Raw genomic sequence first — 17,727 nt, forward strand, 5'->3', positions numbered from 1 at the left:
AATTTTTGGAGGTAGCTTTTAAGGATGTCTCCCAAGTTCTGCAGAAAAACAGTCACTGCTGTATTGAAGATTAGCAACTGAAACTTAAGAGAGTAAATTTAACATACATATGGACAGCAAGGATCTTCCCCCACAGCTGCTGTTTTTTTATGCACAATTTTCATCGTGTTCTACAGGCTAGCAAAGGTCCAAGAAATTATATTGGTAGATCACAAAATCATAGTTATTTCTCCTGGGCTGTGAGTCCTTCTAAAGACAACCAAACTGATAACTGGAAAAATGCTAGGAAAAAAGAAATAAAGGGAACTTTTTTTTCCACTTGTGCTTTGGAACAAATGCTCTGGTGTAGTTACTGCTGCGTATATGCCTGTCCTGAAATGAGAGCTTACATCTGAGCTCTTGTGGAAAAGGTTGTGCTTTGAGGACTTTAATCCCAATTCATATTTGGCCACTGCAGCCAGAAGTTGAACTGGGGATGGAAGGGAGGGAGCAACAGATGGACAGATGTGGGGAATAAATCTATGGCCTGAGAGTGATGGGAAAAAATAGCAAAGGAGAGCAGCTTTTTAGCCAAAATTCTGCAGTTGAAGAAACTGAGGCCAGGAGGTACATGATGTTTTGTCTTGGGTCACGCACACATTGTGGCAGAGCTGAAGAGGAGCCTGGATAAGTGGAGTTCTGGTGCAAGCATTATTCATTAGATAATTTTTCCCAAGCTAGTTACAGTAACAAGCAACTTGAAGTGTGAATAAACTGATAAACCACAGTACACTCAGTGGTATTTTTTGGTTATTTACTGAGGTCTATTAAGGAAAAACAGCTAGCATTGCTAATGAGTAATTTTGTACCAATTTTTGGATTAGCAGAACTTTTTAGGAAGAATTTCACAGCAACATCAGCTGTGCAGCTGCTGACCATCACATGCAGAACAGCGTACACCAGGCTTTCAGGAAAACGTGTAGAGCAGAGCGATGGCATATGCCCAGTTTAGGTTTATGCAGACTTAAAGCTCTAGGTGATTTTTGGGGGGGAAAAAACCCACATGTAGAGCTCCTCTTTTATAATCTGCACTCATCACAGCAACTTTTATTGTTGCCTGGGTGCTCAGTGCTGCAGAAAGGACCTGTCCTGAGCAGGCAAAGCTGGGGCTAATGGACCCTGCATCCTATTAAGCAGCTGTCAGGAGCAGGCGGCTGATGAATGGTGCTGGCTCTCGTTACCGTTGCATGCATCGCCGTCTCTCCCTCCTGAATCACTCAGGAAAAGCTCACACTTGCTCAAGAAATACTCATTCTTCTACAGTTGGCAGGATTTCCAAATAAGTATATTTTTTCAGTGCCTATAGTTTAGCAGGGACCTTTGAAAGTCCTGTTGTTCTGCGAGCCTGCCATGTTCTGATTGCTCCACAGAGACCTGAGATGCAAAAACAAATACAAAATTCATAACACAGAGTTATTGCTTATTATCGGGAGTTTTGTTCCAGCGGGTGGGATGTGTTCTGCTTTGAATACAGAAGGCTTTATCCTCCATACTTCATGGGGATTGCTGAGGGAAACTGTTCTGGTTGCTCACTGTTGTCTGTCAGCACAGCAGAGATGGAAAGGGTTTATGGGTTGACAGTCTTCCAAAAGAGTATTTTTACTGTCAAAAGCATCAGCTGGTCAAAATTGGGAAAGGTTTGCCAGGAGCACATCATCTCCTAGGTTTGAAGTGAGGTGCGTTTGCTTTTCAGAACAAATCAGAGATTTCCATTTCCAACTCTACCATTTTCAAAATTCTTCTACACATGCATGCAATGGGTGGTTTTGGTGTGATGCTATTTGAAGCCTCAAATTCTGAATTCAGCATACAGCTTGATTGGCCTGGGGTGAATGCTGTCGGAATTTCAGTTCCTGAGATTTTGGAAAAAGCTTTTTATCATGGCAATGGAAAATCACCCTCCACCTTCTGGGTGTAGGTGCGACATTTCTAGAAAGATTTATTGACTATGGGGATTCTGAAATCTGTTCCTTTAGAACACTTTCTACTTAAAAACAACTTGAAAAGCTCACTCTTCTGAGGTTCAGTTAAGTAATAAAACCAAGCCAAGCCTCAGTCTTGAGCATCATTGCATGATTGATGTTGAATACCATTGATCGTGACATACCTTGATTTTATTTTTTATTTTTAGCAAAAATTTCATTGTGGGATGTCCCAAAGCCATCTAGTTCCTTGAAATAATATATGAAGGGTTTGTGCTAATTTTGGATAAGACACATTGGATAGTTGGAAGAATATACTTATTTTTTAAAGTTTGCACTCAACAGTAAAAGCAGAAGGAGCAATAAAAATGAATTGGATTGGTATAAATGTGCACATTATTAGTGCAACTGAAGAGATTTTTTTGTTTTTTTTTTCTTTTTTTTTTTTCTTTTTCTTTTTTTTTTTTTTTCCTCCAACTCTATCATCATAACATCTTACAATGGAGAAGTAAAAATGCAGCTTGGAGTGGTGATACTTTTTCCAACACATGGAGTAACACACATTTTCAATATCACTCTTCTGAGAGTGAGTCACAAGTTGTTACTTAAAAGCATATGATAAAGATTATGATTTTTATGAGCAGAGCAGTTCTACTTTCTTCCAGATGCGCTAAAATAATTTCTCCAGAAGACTTTTCTAGGTAATACAGTTGCAGATCCATCTTGGCAGAGATAACCTCTTACAGAAGAGCAAGGATCGGAGTTGTCTGGCAGAAAATAAATTGCTTGCTCTTTTTCCCCAGCGTGAATCTGGGGACAGACCCTCATTTTTACTGTAAAGCTCCATGGCTCTGCTGACGTGGGAGTGGTGATTTATGCTCGCTGGAGACCCCTCTGTTAGCCTTTATAGCACCAGCCATTAATATTCTTAGATACGAAAGGGGAGAGCCCAGTCAAGCAGGAAAGGGAGTTATACTGCTTTTTCCATGTAATTAAATGAATGTATTGTACCACCATTTTCTTTCAGTAATTTCATGTACACTTAAATGCTGTCGTAGTAGTTTCCTGAAGTTGATGTTGCTATCTCATATGATGCTTTAACAGCAAGTCAGAAAAAGGAAAGCAATAAAAAACAATGTGTAGCATGCCATACATCTTCACTAGGCATGGTCTGCAACATGGCTAGGCTACCTCAGAGAGAAAGCAGGTAAAAATTAGAATTGTTTTTTATTGCAGTTTAAAGAAACATAGGGTCAAAAGTGATTATTCTTTCCAAAAAGTACCAACCCTGTTATCTGTAAAGCAATTTTAAAGATTGCTGCACCTAAAATTGTAAAATGCCATTCAGTTCCCTGTGATTGAAGTTGTGCAGATGTTCCAGTCCTGTTTTCTTCTGCATCAGAAAAAAATGATGGCATATTAATGGAAGAGCAGTTTGTTTTGCTAAAAGACGCGTCACTTTCTTTGAAACCCTTTAGCCTTATGATTTTTTTTTTACTTGCACCCAATATCATTGTAACATCTAACTGTGCTTCTTTGTAGGAGGAATACAGAGCAGAAGGGATTAGCTGGCACAACATCGACTACATAGACAACTCTGGCTGCATAAACCTTATCAGCAAGAAGCCGACAGGCCTGCTCCATCTGCTGGATGAGGAAAGCAAGTAAGTGGGAGCCAGGAGGGATGCTGAACCTGCCCCCAAGTCAGGGGTGATATTGCCCTGCACGGAGTCCCACACGAGAAGAGCAAAGAAATGCTGTGCCTTAGTAGAGGGGAAACATCCAAAAGTGGTGTTTCTGCTAATGGTGTTTGATCTTCACCTAGGAAGAGTTTATCCTCGAGTCGTATGTCCTCATGTGATTTTTCTCAGAAGGATGCTCTTAGCCATCTGGGCTGATTTATCCTCTTAGGTCTCTTGTTTCCAGAGTGGTAACACAAAACAGTGAAGAATCATCAAGCCAAGTTAAGTCCCTGACAAAATCATAATTAAAATTATATTTCAATAATTTCCTCTGTTAGAGGGAAGGACAAAGACTGCCTTTGCTTTGCTTCTGTCTCCCTCTCTTGGGGGGGTAACAACATGAAAACGTTTGAAGTTAAACAGAGTGAATGGAGAATCCAAGCGTATGCACTAAAGCTGTATGGATGTTGCTATTCAGCTATAAGGTGGCTTCATCAATTCAATCCTAAATTTAAGCCTGAGTGAACCAAGGGCACTTTTACATAGGGATCGCCCTTCTGTAGGGTTTGATGCACATCAAGGATGTGTCTGAGAATCACACACTCAGGTGTTGTGAAATGCCCCCCCCCCCCCATGTTGCAGGTTTACATGACGTTTGAGGATGAAGAATTGGCTTGCTGTCACCAAGAGGCTGGGCTCACACTCTCTTTTTTCCTTCCTCTTTCCTATGCCAGGGTCAGTTGGCTAACTCCTGTAATTGAAGTTGCATTTGTAGGTAAAATGGATCAGGATTTCCTTGACACGTGAATTCCCTGTAGATCTAGGACTTAGCGTTCAAAGTCTCAAAACCAATGACAGAAACATTGAACTTCACATACATGCAGCTACCTCAAAGAATTTACATGCAATGGGAGAGTAGATTGCAGTATCACTCAATAAATATATACCTATTTATACTTTTATAAGTGATTTCAGACCACTACTAAGTCAATTAAGAGTTCTTCAGACACCATGTATATCTTGTATTTGTATATAACCATTGACAGCATACAAAATAGCACTCAGTGTGTGTTTAGCATCTGCAAGCACTGAAGTGGAGGCTTGGAATATTTTTATTTAATATTTGTGGTCAAGGAAGAAGTGAAGTTCTTTCATTGTGTTTACAGCTGTCCTCTTTAATTCTTTCCAGCTTTCCTCAAGCTACCAACCAGACTCTGCTGGACAAGTTTAAGCGTCAACACGAAGGCAACTCCTACATTGAATTTCCAGCGGTGATGGAGCCAGCTTTCATCATCAAACACTATGCAGGCAAAGTCAAGTATGGAGTGAAGGTCTGTCACCCAGCTGTTCCCCAGTGGTTGCTTTCATTTAAAGCATCTTGTTATGGGATGGAGAGCACCAAAGGCTCTGTAAAGATGTTTTGAAGAGTACTTGGCTAGAGAAAAGAAGCAAGCTTTGGGAAAGAAGTGTTTGGTGAAAAGCTTGGCTAAAATATGCAAGGAGAAGGTGGTGGCGGGGATTGTGTCTTCCTGTTCTCTTCCATGATGCAAACTCTTGGTATTTTGGAGAAGAATTAAGGACATACACTCAGGCTGATGCTACACCCCAGCAATGCATTGAAATTTGGTATTTGGTAGCATTTTGGGGCTTGGTTCATCTAGAGAACCTAATGTCTTTTACTGTTTCATCATTAGCCTTAGAGCATAGAGGTTATGTGATGTATCTTATTTAATATTTTTGAGATTATGAGATGCATTACCTGCATCTCAGTAATGCAGGTAATTTTAAAATCCCATGTTTTCAAAGTTGACCCCATTTACCTGCATGCCAACTGAGTTATTAGCAGAAGGATTTTTGGTGGGAAGATGAACTTGTATAAGAAACTGCATTAGTATTTACAACTGCAAATCTGTAATCATGCTTCCGGTGCAGTAATTACACATGAGAAACTTAAGCATCATCTCTGAGATGCTTCAGGTTGTTCCAAGTGCCTTGGAATAAAACATTTATTCTCTGGAGATAAAGAAGTGTCTGATATGGAGGCAGAAAAAAAGATAAAAGCATGACTCAGTAGTCCTGCTCCTTAGTGTGTCTTGCAGATATTCTTTATTTCACTCCTTTCTCCTCTTTGTTTCTCTTTCTCCCTAGGATTTTCGTGAGAAAAACACAGATCATATGCGTCCAGACATTGTAGCTCTCCTGCGAAGCAGCAAAAATGCCTTTATCTGCGGAATGATAGGGATTGACCCTGTGGCTGTGTTCCGATGGGCAGTCCTCCGGGCATTTTTCAGGGCAATGGTTGCTTTTAGGGAGGCTGGGAAACGATACATTGAGAAGAAAACTGGTAAGTGTGCCAATTTCCTGACTCTAGTGTATGTTTTCCAGCAGCAGCATGGATCTAATATGTTCCTACAATATTTTAAATTGCCAGACTGACTTACCAGGAGTTAAAAATGACTACCAGAAATGTTTATATAGCTGATATCCAAAAGTTATGTTTACAGTTGTGTTTGCAGTAGGATTTTAGCACTCTAAGAAAAGCTATTAATTTTACTGCTGCTCCAACTTTTCCTTTTTTTGTAGGATGCATGCATAGGAAATCCAGAAAGATTCAAACAGAAGCATAAAAATTATTCAGCAAATAAAGCAAATTCTTTTTAGTTAGTAGTTCTTTAGCTGTTCAGGTTACATCTGGAAGAAAATGGGACGTAATTCTTCTTTAGAGTTTTTCAAGCTGTTCACCCTTTGAGCTGAAAGAGAGCGTGTCTCTTGTCTAGCAAAATTCATTGCTTCGCAGTCATGCAGAACCACCTATCCGTCCTCATGCAGAACATGGGGGCATTAAATTAAAGGAAAGTAATGGTGCATCATCATGCTGTGGCAGGCAATACTTGGCTGTGCTTTTAGAACATTTCTCTGCATTAAAGCAATTTTGGAAAGACGGGTACAAGCTATTACTATTAATTTCCGCGCACAAGAGGGCTTGAAATTCATGATGAAATTAGAACATCAGCAGGGAAAGCGTCAGCTGAGTTAAAATTAAGCACAGAGCTGCCCCATTCATTTTCAGTTTGAGACGCAGTGAGGTGTGCGTCAGGAGAGCCAAGGGACAAGAATCATAGATAGGGAAGCTGTGCAAGCAGGAAGAATAATTTTCTTGTTTGGGGAGAATAATACCAGCCTCTTGGTCAAATACCAAGAACAGCAGGAGACAAAACCGGCTTTCAGCTATTGAAGCTCTCCCCCAAACCACTCAGGAGGGGAATGAGAAAGGACATTTCTCATGAACCTGTGTCTGCCTGGCACATCAAGGCAGCACTTGGACATCGTTGTTTTGCCATGCCAAAAGGAGGGTGGCAGGGACGTTTCATACCGCAGCCTCCCTGTGCATTGGAGCTTTCTTGAAGCTTCTCATTGGCACTGGAGAAAGGCCGCTTAAATGAGTTGGCTCTGAAAATCTAAATTTGCATTTTCCTAGCATCACCTCTTAATCTTTCACAAATCCCAGGCTGAGCTACAGCAAGCTGTTTGAGGAAATAAAAAAAAAAATATATATATGTTCAGGCTCTGAAAGTAAGAGCTCTTCCCCTGCTGGTTTCAAGCTCTGCTTTGCTTTCTCTGCCTCTTGCTGTGCTAGTCTCCATAGCCAGCTTTCTGCCTTCCCAGCCTTGAGTTTGTGGCAGTGACTTGCTTATATCTATATAGATCAATGTATAGATATAAATCAGAGTCCAGGAGGTTTTTGGACAATTTTGGAAAATTCAGTTCTTGCACCACCTTCTTTTTCCAACTAACCAGTACCCGGTAATGGCTGAGACAATTTCAAGCTTTTTCTGGCACACAGTGCTGCTATTTTATCTGTCTTAGATCATTTGGACCACTTTCAAGTGTCATTGCCCCACTTTTTACTTCAAAGCCTCTATTTTTTCAAAGTTAAAAAGGCAGAAAAAAAAAACAAAAAAAAAACAAAAAAAACAAGAATCCTCAAAATGATGGATAGATTAGGTTCACATTAAACTTCCTGATAATCCTCCAACAATTTGTATGCTGAATTTCTGCCCACGTGCAGGATGTTACTGAATAATTCCCGAATTGGGAAAGTGTCATGGAAATTCACCATTCTATAGACAGAAGTAATGGGAAGACTTTACCTAAAGCTAATTCCTGTGATGAGGTAAACCTTAATCTGTCAGAGATCATCTCTTGCTTCCCCTCCAAGCAATGGCTGAGCAGGGGCAGTGACAGTGCCTGGGTCTCTGCAGAGGATGTAGCTGGTACAAAATCCCACCTGTCTTTCAGAAGCATCCCAAATCAAAAGGCTTTCAAGGAGACGTAGCTAAGCAGAAGGCTTGGCCAGTATCTAGGACTATTAACCCTCCTACTCCCCAAAATAATGCTGAAAAGCCACAACATGACGTTTTGGACAGGGCACCTATGGCAAAATACATTTATAAATTATTAAAGAGTCACTTGGCACTAAAATTACCTGGTAATTGTTCTGGAAAATGCAGGCAACTGAAGACAGCATATGTTTTAAGTTTATTTTATTTTTACCAAACCTTACTGGCTTTAATTAGCCTGATTTGAATGCCTGAGTGCCTGTGAATGTGGAGCTTTTGTTGAAATTATGGTGGATTAGCTGAGAAGAACCTCACACAAATAACCTTGTACATTCACGCAAGTGTGGCACGCGTTATAATTTTATGTAATTTGTTAAAAGGCGTGCTGCCCAGCTCTTGGTTTCTGAAGCCCTGTCTGCTGCTGCTACAATCCATCGGGCAGGTCTAACTAATGAACAGAAAAATGTTTGAAGCATGTTGCTTTTTTTCAAGCCTCTTTGTATTCCTTTGTCTTCACCACAAATTGATCTGCACTGCTTCTACCTGTCTGAAGGCCTGTCCGAGTCATGCTTGCAATACCCAGCGGGGATTTTCATGAAAAAAAATCTGTAGCCTGTGCATAAGCAGCTTTTCAAAATTTGCTCTGCTTTCTTTTTCTGTCAGCCTTTCAGTTATCTTCTCTGTGCCAGCAGTGCCAAGCAGTGCTGTGAGATCTGTGCTGTTGCAGGGATGACTGCACTTGCTTCCCGCTGTTGGGGCTCTCCTTTTTCTCTTTCGTGCTCTTAATATTCTCGTAGTGCAGCTTTTAGCGACTGTGTGACTGTCCCTGTTAACTTGGAGGCGAATAGCAGCAAAGCAGCATAACTGCAAGCTTTCTTCTCCCCAAGAGATAGCTCTCACGGTGCTGCCGACACTCTGCAAATGAACCATTCCTCGATCTGGCCAGATGCAATTAGCTGAAGGGTGGACTCTTTCCATAGTTGGATGTTGTTACTATTATTATTTAATTTATCAGGGAGGATTGAGATAGTCCAAAAGAACTATACATTGGAAGTAGATTTGTTTTTAATGAACTTTGATGAAAGGAACATTATCAAGCTTTTTAGGAAAGAAATTTGGCTGATTGACAATTTTTTGTGGTCTGCTATATCATTGCTATGAATGTATTATGCAAAAAAAAAATACTTTTTCTAGTGAAAACTTAGAAGAGTTGGTGCTGTTCATATAAATCAGGCTATTGGGACTCTGAGCTTTCCTATTTGTTTTTTGCTGGAGTTGGGATGCCATGCAGCCCCATCACCACGCTGCCTTGTCATGAGGTAACTGAAGTTAAACTGCAAAAAATGATCGTGGAGGTTCCACTGAGCAGGATGAAGGGGTGTTACTGGAGAAGGACGACCCTTGACAGTGTTCCTCTGTAAAGTTCAGCTCGGTCCTTTCTGATGTTTTAATGCGTTGGTATAAATGCTTCCGTACGTGCTGGCACAAGGTAACTCCTCAGTAACCTCATCACACAGGAGCATGATGTATCTCAGGGAGTTCTGACTGCCTTGATCAATTCATTGAATGCTGACGGAGAGGTGCTGCCTGGTCACAGAGTGGCACCTGTGTAACGTCTCCTCCAACACGGGGCTGGAGCTGGGCCACCAAAGTCCTCCCAGAGATGGTTTCGTCCAGCTGCTGGCCTCAACCCATCACTATTTCTGTCTTCTCCTTAAAAACAGTCCCACCTCAATCCAGTCAATGTCCCTTAAGGAATACTGAATCCTTGTTAATACAAGTAATTTTTTTTTTCCCTTTATTTGTCAATATCCGAGCAAAGCCCAGAACTGGGATGAAATGAGAATTTGAGGTGGCTGTGCCTGGGAGCATCTGTGCAGGAAATTACAGCTAACAGCTGGCAGAGGCACGGAAAGGATTTTGAATAGCAGTTAATAAAAGCAAAGATTTGTGTAATCATTTATTTTATGTCCAAATAATCTTGGAGTAATTATGAAGTTATTGTGCTCTGGCTAATAAAGACCGTACGGCGCTGGGGAGTGCTGGAGTTGGGATGCCATCCAGCCCCATCGCCCCGCTGCCGTGTCATGAGGTAACTGAAGTTAAATTGTGTCCTCGCTGCATGTGGTCCGAACTGCTGCAATTTAGGGAAGCTCTGATCCAGGCGCAAGAAGCGTGTGGCTCTTGAGCTCTCGTGTCCCTCGGGCAGTTGGCAGCGTTGTTCTTCACTCTCTCCTGATTTCTGCTTATGTAATCTTTCTCTTCTCTCCGTTTTTTTGTTTTTATTTTGCTTCCCAAGGGCATGATGATGCAGTGCCATGTGCGGTTTTGAAAAGTGTGGATAGTTTTAGCTTTCTCCATCACCCAGTTCACCAGAGGAGCTTAGAGATTCTGCAGAGATGCAAGGAGGAGAAGTACAGTAAGGCTCCACATCCCGCCCTTCTCTCTGATACCACACTCACACGTCAGGAAATGGAAACCAGGTGCATTCGGCAGAGAAAGGGTGAAAACACCCGAGAAGCCTTCCAGGACAACCTGCTGGTTGCCAAAAGAAATTCTGAGCCCATTGGAAATTATTAGGCAGAGCTTGGAGAGTAAAATCAAACACAAACCCATGCCTTTTTAGACATGGGGTGGTTTTGCTAAGTGCTTTCCCTGTTGCTGACCTAAGTCAGGATGCTGAAGCTCAGGGTATTCTTGTTCTGTTGTTACCACACGTCTGATACTAAGCCCAAAGAGCTGCAGATGCAGTAGGAATATCTCTGCATGTGGCTTGAAGCAGTTGAATTTGACTTCAGACTTGCAGACAGATCTCATTCTGGTTTGATTTGTTTCTTGATTGCACCTCCATTAATTTCATCAGACTCTAAAAATAATGATAGCTTGTGAAAGCACCAACATGGTCTCCAAGGGCTTTTACTTATAGAGCGTTTGGCAGTGTTAAAAAGAATGAGCAGGTAAAGATGCACTTGGTCTCCATTTCTGCCTCCTCACTCCTCTGTCACGTAATAAACTAGTTCTGCATGACAACACGTACACTTCTGCCTGCGCTACTAATTTCCAGGGCTGGACTTGTGTGGTGGGAGGAGAAGGGAGTCTGAGCATAACCTCACATGCTGTAGAGCTGGCACGGGGCCCATCAGCGGCGTAACGCCGTGCAGGGACATCCTGCTGCTCGTGAGCACGGTGCCACTGCATCACTTGAGAGGCCACTTCCAGCTGCAGACCCTGTAATTACTAGTCGGAGAATAGGAAACGATGTAGTTTTAGGAGTGGCCTCACTGCTTTCAGGGAGTGATGCAAAAACCTACAGATGAACCTTCAGAAGTATGTGTGTGTATATATATGTATGGATGTATTATTTTGTGCTTGCAGCTTTAGATGTATGATTTTGTGCCATTATTATCTTCCATTATTTTGCATACCAAAGCTTACAGAAATGCAGCATTGCTCTATGCAATCAAGGGCAAATTCTCTGCCCAAGTTCCTAACTTTGCCATCAGTGCAACTTAGGCATGAATGCAAAATTTTGTGGTTTGTTTCTGCAGAAATGAGCATGGTAAGTACAGCAGTTGCATGTTAACTCTCCACAAATGTACAATTTCTTGCTAGAAACTTCAGATCAGGTTTCTCTTTTCTGCTTCCTGCAGCACTTAGGGAGCAGAGGAAGAATGCTAATTCTTAATTTAGACTTTTGTCTACCCAGGTTATTTTTCCTGCAACTTCCCACTGTTGCTTTTATTACTACAAGGAAATACAAAGCAATGGAGCAAACATAGCAATAGATTTTCTGAAGTAGCATTGTGCTAAGTGTCCTTACTGAAGGCAATTGTCAGTTGAGCAATTTTAATTGCAGGTAAAGATGTGTAGGTTAGCTCAGCAGTATAGGAAGTCTGTTTTTTTTTGTTGTTATTGTTTTTTAATTTGCAGTTTGCTTGGGAATAAAGGGGGGATTCATACAGAGCTACTTTGAAACACAGTCTTAAATTAATGTAAGGCAGGGAAGTCATATGTATATGGCTGTTGAGTTCACTGCTCTAAAACTTTGTTCATTATGGGCTAGTCTAGTAGTCCATGCAGTTTGTGATATAGGTCCCTCAAACGAAAACAAGGCATGGATCCACAAGCAACGTTGCCGTGGTTTTGTGAATTGGCCAAGAGCAGTTGACCTGACAAACAAGCAATTCATGTTCTCCTTTGAGAAATCGTTCTTACCTACCCGTGCCCTGCCCCTCCCTAACGCTGGCCATTTCACTGGTGTCTTTGTGTCCTTGTCTTCAAGAACAAGGCCCAGCGGTTAGACATCTCAGTTCAAGACCACATCTGTCCTGGTTGTTGCTCATGAGCAGTGAGCAAACTGGATATTGTCCAAAGCTCTTCCCAGTAAAAACATCCCTTAGGCAAATCAGTATTTCTGAAACTGCAGTTGAGGAAAAGGGAATAGGTTTTGGAGATGGGAATAATTTTTTTCCTGAAATATAAAATTGATCATCCTGCATCTGAGCTGGGTGCAGGGAATGAGTTGCTTCTACTCTCACCATTGTTCCTTGGCATGCAGTGTATTAGTATGTACAACTTATTAACCCATTATAATTTTACATAATTCTGTAAGCCATACTCAGATCATCTGATTAAAATCATCTGATTCATAGGAAACCCTCTCTGTCTCCTAGAGGAGGGGCTAGATGAGTATGGCAATTTTTATTTAGCTTTGGCATATATAGAATCATAGAATCATAAAGGTTGGAAGAGACCTCCATGATCATCTGGTCTGACCATTACCCTACTACCAATATCACCATATTACTATGTCCCTAAGCGCCAGGTCCAACCTTTCCTTGAACATCCCCAGGGACGGTGATGCCACCACTTCTCTGGGCAACTCGTTCCAGTGCCTGACTACTCTAGGTCTGCTTTTGAGAACCAAGGAGTGGCACATTTTAGTCTTTTTGTTGTATGTCGAAATCAAGTTTCTTTAACCCAGCTTGTACCACTGTGCACCATAACTTTTATTAATCAAAAAGTCACTTAAGGTGCAAAGCTGGCAGAACTACAGTGCAGTTCTAATGCAGCTATTATCTGGAAGTCTGAAAGAACAAATCCCTTTTCCTGATCAATGCCAGGTGCAGATGCAGTGATATTTTGATGCAACCTTGCCTTCATAAGTTTGGTCTGACCTGGTTGGATGATGGCTTGGGATTTTTGTTTTAGGGATTTCTTTGGTGAGGAATGAAGGAGGGGACATAGTTTGCTCCAAAAAGGAAAGAAAAATTTTGCAGTACCAGTGAAAACTCGCTGTTTGTGATTACTAGAACTGGTCACCAAACACTGCAAGCAAAGTGAAGTGCTTTAGGTTAAAGGAGCCTTCTGTGCATTAACGGGCAAGCATCCAGGCATGTGTGCTATATATAAAATAGACACAGCCAGACATTAGGTGCTTTCCTGTTGTAAAGGTAACTGCAAAAAATAGTAAGACAGTATTTTAAGGAGGGAAAAAAAATCAGCAAATAGTGGAAAAGTCCTCAAAGAGGAGCAGGACGGATACCTAAACAGTGCCTGAAACTACCCACCTCTAGCAGAATCACTGCTGCTCTGCTGGCATTGCAGTTCTCTGGACTTGGGCCCCAGAAACAGAAGTCTGAAGGTTTATTATTGCAGATTTCTGACTATTCTGTCTTTTTTTTCTTTGTACTTGGGTTTCTGTGTTCTAAAGAAGCAATTTGTGCCACAGAAATGTAAGTCTTGAAAGAGGTAAAAGAACGCACCTCTGATGATGAGTAATGTAACAGAAAAAATGGCTTAAATTGCAACAATGGAGATTTCAAAGAGAGCTTTAAACTCCAGGCATAGCTAAGCACTAGAATAGATTATCTGGCCTGCTTTTGAAAAATCTTCAGTTAGAGATTGCAAAACCTCCTAAGCAGGAATTGTTTCTGCCTTGGAGCAAAGGAAGCTTTACATGGCCTGTGGCAGCACAGTCCCATTTTTTTTCACTGAGATTTCAAGGATATTTGGACACTTGCACCTTTAGACATAACATTAACCAAGTGTACTGTTAGCTTTTTTCTTTTTTGGTGTTCAGGCTCCATATTATAATGTCTGAGGAGGTGGAAGAGGCCAGCAGGTGTCCCGTTGGAGGGATGCTGTATGCTGAGGTTTGCTGGGAGCTCGGCTTCTCCTTGGGAACCAGGCTGTAAGGACTGGACTGGGGCTGGCTCCAGTCTCTGCATGCTCACTTCTGTCTTCAGCCTCAGAAAAGATCCTTATGGCAACTCTTAGCTCAGAAACTGGGCTGTATAAGAGAGAAAAATGATAAATCTGGGCAGGGAATATGCTATTGCTTCTTCCTATTCAGCTACAAACTATTTTGGACTTCTTTTCTGTGTATTTTTTTTCTCCAGTTTTGTCCCACTAGAGAAGTGTCAGGGTAAAGGAATATACAATTTTCTTGTGTTTAAACAAGTGCTACAATGTTTCCTGTCTCACAACAGAGATTTCAAGACACTTAAAAATTGCTTGGCTGTTTTCTTGTCAAATCCAAGCTTATTGGGTCTTTAAATATCTGTAGTTTAGTGACTTGAAAGGTGTTTTGTTTTCTACAAAAATTGCCTTCTGTCATCGTAAATGCTTGGTTACAAAACATTTTCATTTTGTGGAAGGTAACAGATGAAACATCTGCTTCTGTAACCATGCACGATGACTTCCTTGGCTATTTCTTATGTATGATGCTCTAAAACTACCCCTGTCAAAGGATATAGCTCAGTAACACCTGCTCATGCAGCACGACTTGCTGTGCGCATCCATACCCATTTTATCTGCAAGAGGGGAAGAAGCATGCAAGGAAAAATACTACCATTTCCCTGCAGTGATCTGAATACCTGTCTTTCTCCAAGCACCTTATTTATAGCCAGGTATTTTGCCTGTGTAAGCAACCAGGCTGTCCCATGGGCACTGGGGACCTTGTGTTACTGCTTAGGAGTATTTTGGATGTGCAGGAAATGGGTGGCCAGTCCCCAGCGTCACAGCAGCGCTTCCTTCACCCCTGTTGCTTACGAGCCAGGACAATGTGTCCCTAACACGAGGTGCGTATGTGGGAGGGAAAGCAATAAGCTTGAGCAAACAGTGTTACTCATAAGGATGATGACTCGGGGGCAGAGAGGTACGATGTAGTAGACGAAGGGTATGTCAGCATCCTTGGCACCCTTGTTTGTATGCCCAGCATGTGCCATGACACGTACATACTCCTCCTCGCTGTAGTCAACACTAAGCTATGGCTCTGCTAATTGCATTCTGGTGAAGAGCCAGGTAGAAACTTCTCTCTTGATGTGCTGCTTTAGGTATTACCCGGAAAAGCCCACGAACACCGCTCTCAGATCTCCAGGGAGTCAATACCATCAACGAGAGGACCCAGCGGTAAGTCTCTTCCTTTTACATTGCCACGGCATGAAAATGTTGGATGGGAGAGTGCTATCGGTTTTTACAAATGACTGTATTAATGTTTCTCCCAGCATGTTTATTAATTTTGTCTTCTCTTCATTCTTGTGCTGCTATGTGGTCATATCAAAATATCTTTATGTGACTTAACAGCAGGCACAGAAAGCAATTTTCCTCAGTCACAAGGCAGAAGTTGTAGGGGTCTGATGTACGAGGTGGTAAGAAACATAAAAAAAAAAAAAAAAAAAAAAAAAAAGGATGTGCCAATATCAAGCAAAAAATAATTAAATAGTTTATTGAGCATCTTGATTGCTCAGGTCTGCCCTCATGGCTGCTCTGAGTTTCATGAGAAGAACAGAACAAGTCCAGAAGATGCTCACCAAACACCATGGTGCTTGCATCTCAGTGTATTGTTTGTTTTGTGTGCATGTGACACAAAATATCCACCAAATATCTTATGAAATCTCTGGTTTAGTTACTTTAATGTCAAATGGCCAAGATAGAAATCACAGAAAAGCAAGAATATCTAGGGGAACAAAAGGGCCTTTTATTGTCTGGCTTTTTTGAACACGTCCTCGGAATTTCCCTGAATTTCTTCCCTTTGAGAGAGGTGGATCAGCATACTGCTGATCATGCATGGCACCCTGCTGAAGGAGCACTGAATATTCTCAAACCACTACAAGTTGCCTTATTTTGTGGCCAAAGAGGATTCTATTTCTGTGAAGTTTTTACCTAAAAGGATCGAGCCATTCAGACACAAACGTCTTGCTGCAGAATAACACCTTTTCTACAGGGAGCAAGGCAGGCTGGTAGAGGATGTGTAGCTGTAAAGCTGATACGTGATCCTTTAGGAATTCAGTCCATCTCTGCAAATTTTGTGACACTTCATGGCTTTGTGCAGAAATCCTGCTTTCAAAAACAATCTCATCCTCTGGTGGAAATGAGATTACTACCTTGTCTTTCCTTATGCCAGTCTTTCCCACCTCTCCTTTTGTTTTTCGTGCTGCTACAGCTCTAATCCATTGGGTTACATAGAGCAAGTGTATGGCAGCATTTGAAGCAGAGAAGGTTGTTGTCTCCAGAAATGATGTTCTCTCTTTCTAGCTTCTCTGGTTGCACAGGTATCCTTAAATGTGATGTAATGTGAAACTTTGTCGCTGTGAAGATCTTGGGTAGATAAGAGGCGTTCTGCAGTTTCTCTAGCTGCAATCTCTCTCACAGCAGTCTGAAGGAGGCTGCTTATTGGAAGAAAGCCTTCAGATGTGATGTTGGTGCTTGGATCACGTCTATGAAGTAAGACAGGGCTTTTCAGGTTGTACAGCTCCAACTTCAGGGCCTGTCAGTGTGGCACTATTTTCATAGCCCAAAACATTTTAATTATCTGGAGCTGTTGATAGCACATCTTGTAAAGGCAGGGGAACTCCTACTGTCCCAGGGAACAAGGAGGATGTATTTGTTTACTCCTCGCTGTGGAGTTCAGTCTGTGGTCAGCTGTATTTATTTGGCTTAAAACAAGCCAGCACAGCCCACAAGTTCCCTTGAACAGTCAAGATCAAGGGTAGCAACTGCTGTGCCTTCCGTGTCTTCCTTCCTTCATTCTCAGCAGTTGTATCCTAACAATAGTCAGGACAGACATTTATTCCTTTGATGGACACGTTTGCAGTGACTGGCAGAAAATGTATTTTTAAGGGCGTAACTCCTATGTTCCTCCCGGTGAGGTGGTTCAACAGTGTGGGCCATAATCTTGGCATCCTTGGGCGATGCAGCCTTGGGCATCATGAGTGACCAGTCCCCAATCGTCATCTGTGCCCTTTCCATCTGAAACTGCAAACCAAAGTGTGATGTGTCAAGATACCTTTAAAATCCAGAATGGGCTTTTGGAGATGGCATGTGACTTTAATGCCTTTTATTGTGAATAATTTTGATCTGAAGAGGTGTGAATTGCACTTGTCAGAAAAGACAAAGAGGAGCTAACTACAGAGATAAAGGTAACACTTATAGAAAAGAGATTTACTTTAACAGCCCTGCTGATTGATTATCCCTCATTTCAGAAGTGCAGAGTTGTAGCTTCCCAATACTTCCCAACAGATAAGTTGGTGAGTGATTTACAGAGCTAAATTAAGCAGAGGACTCCTCTTTTAAAGCCATCTCATTATCATGTGGTGGCTGATAAGTCTGCCTTGTACATCCAACCCACAGGATAGCCCCAGGCTCTCGTCTAAAAGCAAATTTCAGGCATGACATCATGCAGGAAGTCACGGGGAGGGCTTAGCGAGTCTTGCTCTCTCTTCTGATCTCCTTGGAAGAAAG

General features: G+C 41.8%; 1 protein-coding gene across 8 annotated transcripts in view; it reads left to right on the forward strand.

The window, feature by feature from the left end:
- MYO9A (myosin IXA) overlaps nucleotides 1-17,727 on the forward strand; it is a 186,951-nt gene that overhangs the window by 126,693 nt on the left and 42,531 nt on the right. For 7 of the 8 annotated variants that reach the window (XM_032194816.1, XM_032194821.1, XM_032194824.1 and 4 more), the window contains 5 exons: nucleotides 3,504-3,625; nucleotides 4,833-4,974; nucleotides 5,792-5,987; nucleotides 10,283-10,402; nucleotides 15,321-15,396. In XM_032194816.1, coding sequence (XP_032050707.1) covers nucleotides 3,504-3,625; nucleotides 4,833-4,974; nucleotides 5,792-5,987; nucleotides 10,283-10,402; nucleotides 15,321-15,396 — 656 coding nt within the window. The remainder of the gene's footprint in view (nucleotides 1-3,503; nucleotides 3,626-4,832; nucleotides 4,975-5,791; nucleotides 5,988-10,282; nucleotides 10,403-15,320; nucleotides 15,397-17,727) is intronic. The other variant, XM_032194823.1, reaches the window with a different exon arrangement.

The sequence above is a fragment of the Aythya fuligula genome, chromosome 11, assembly GCF_009819795.1.
Source record: "Aythya fuligula isolate bAytFul2 chromosome 11, bAytFul2.pri, whole genome shotgun sequence".
Classification (NCBI taxonomy): Eukaryota; Metazoa; Chordata; class Aves; order Anseriformes; family Anatidae; genus Aythya; species Aythya fuligula.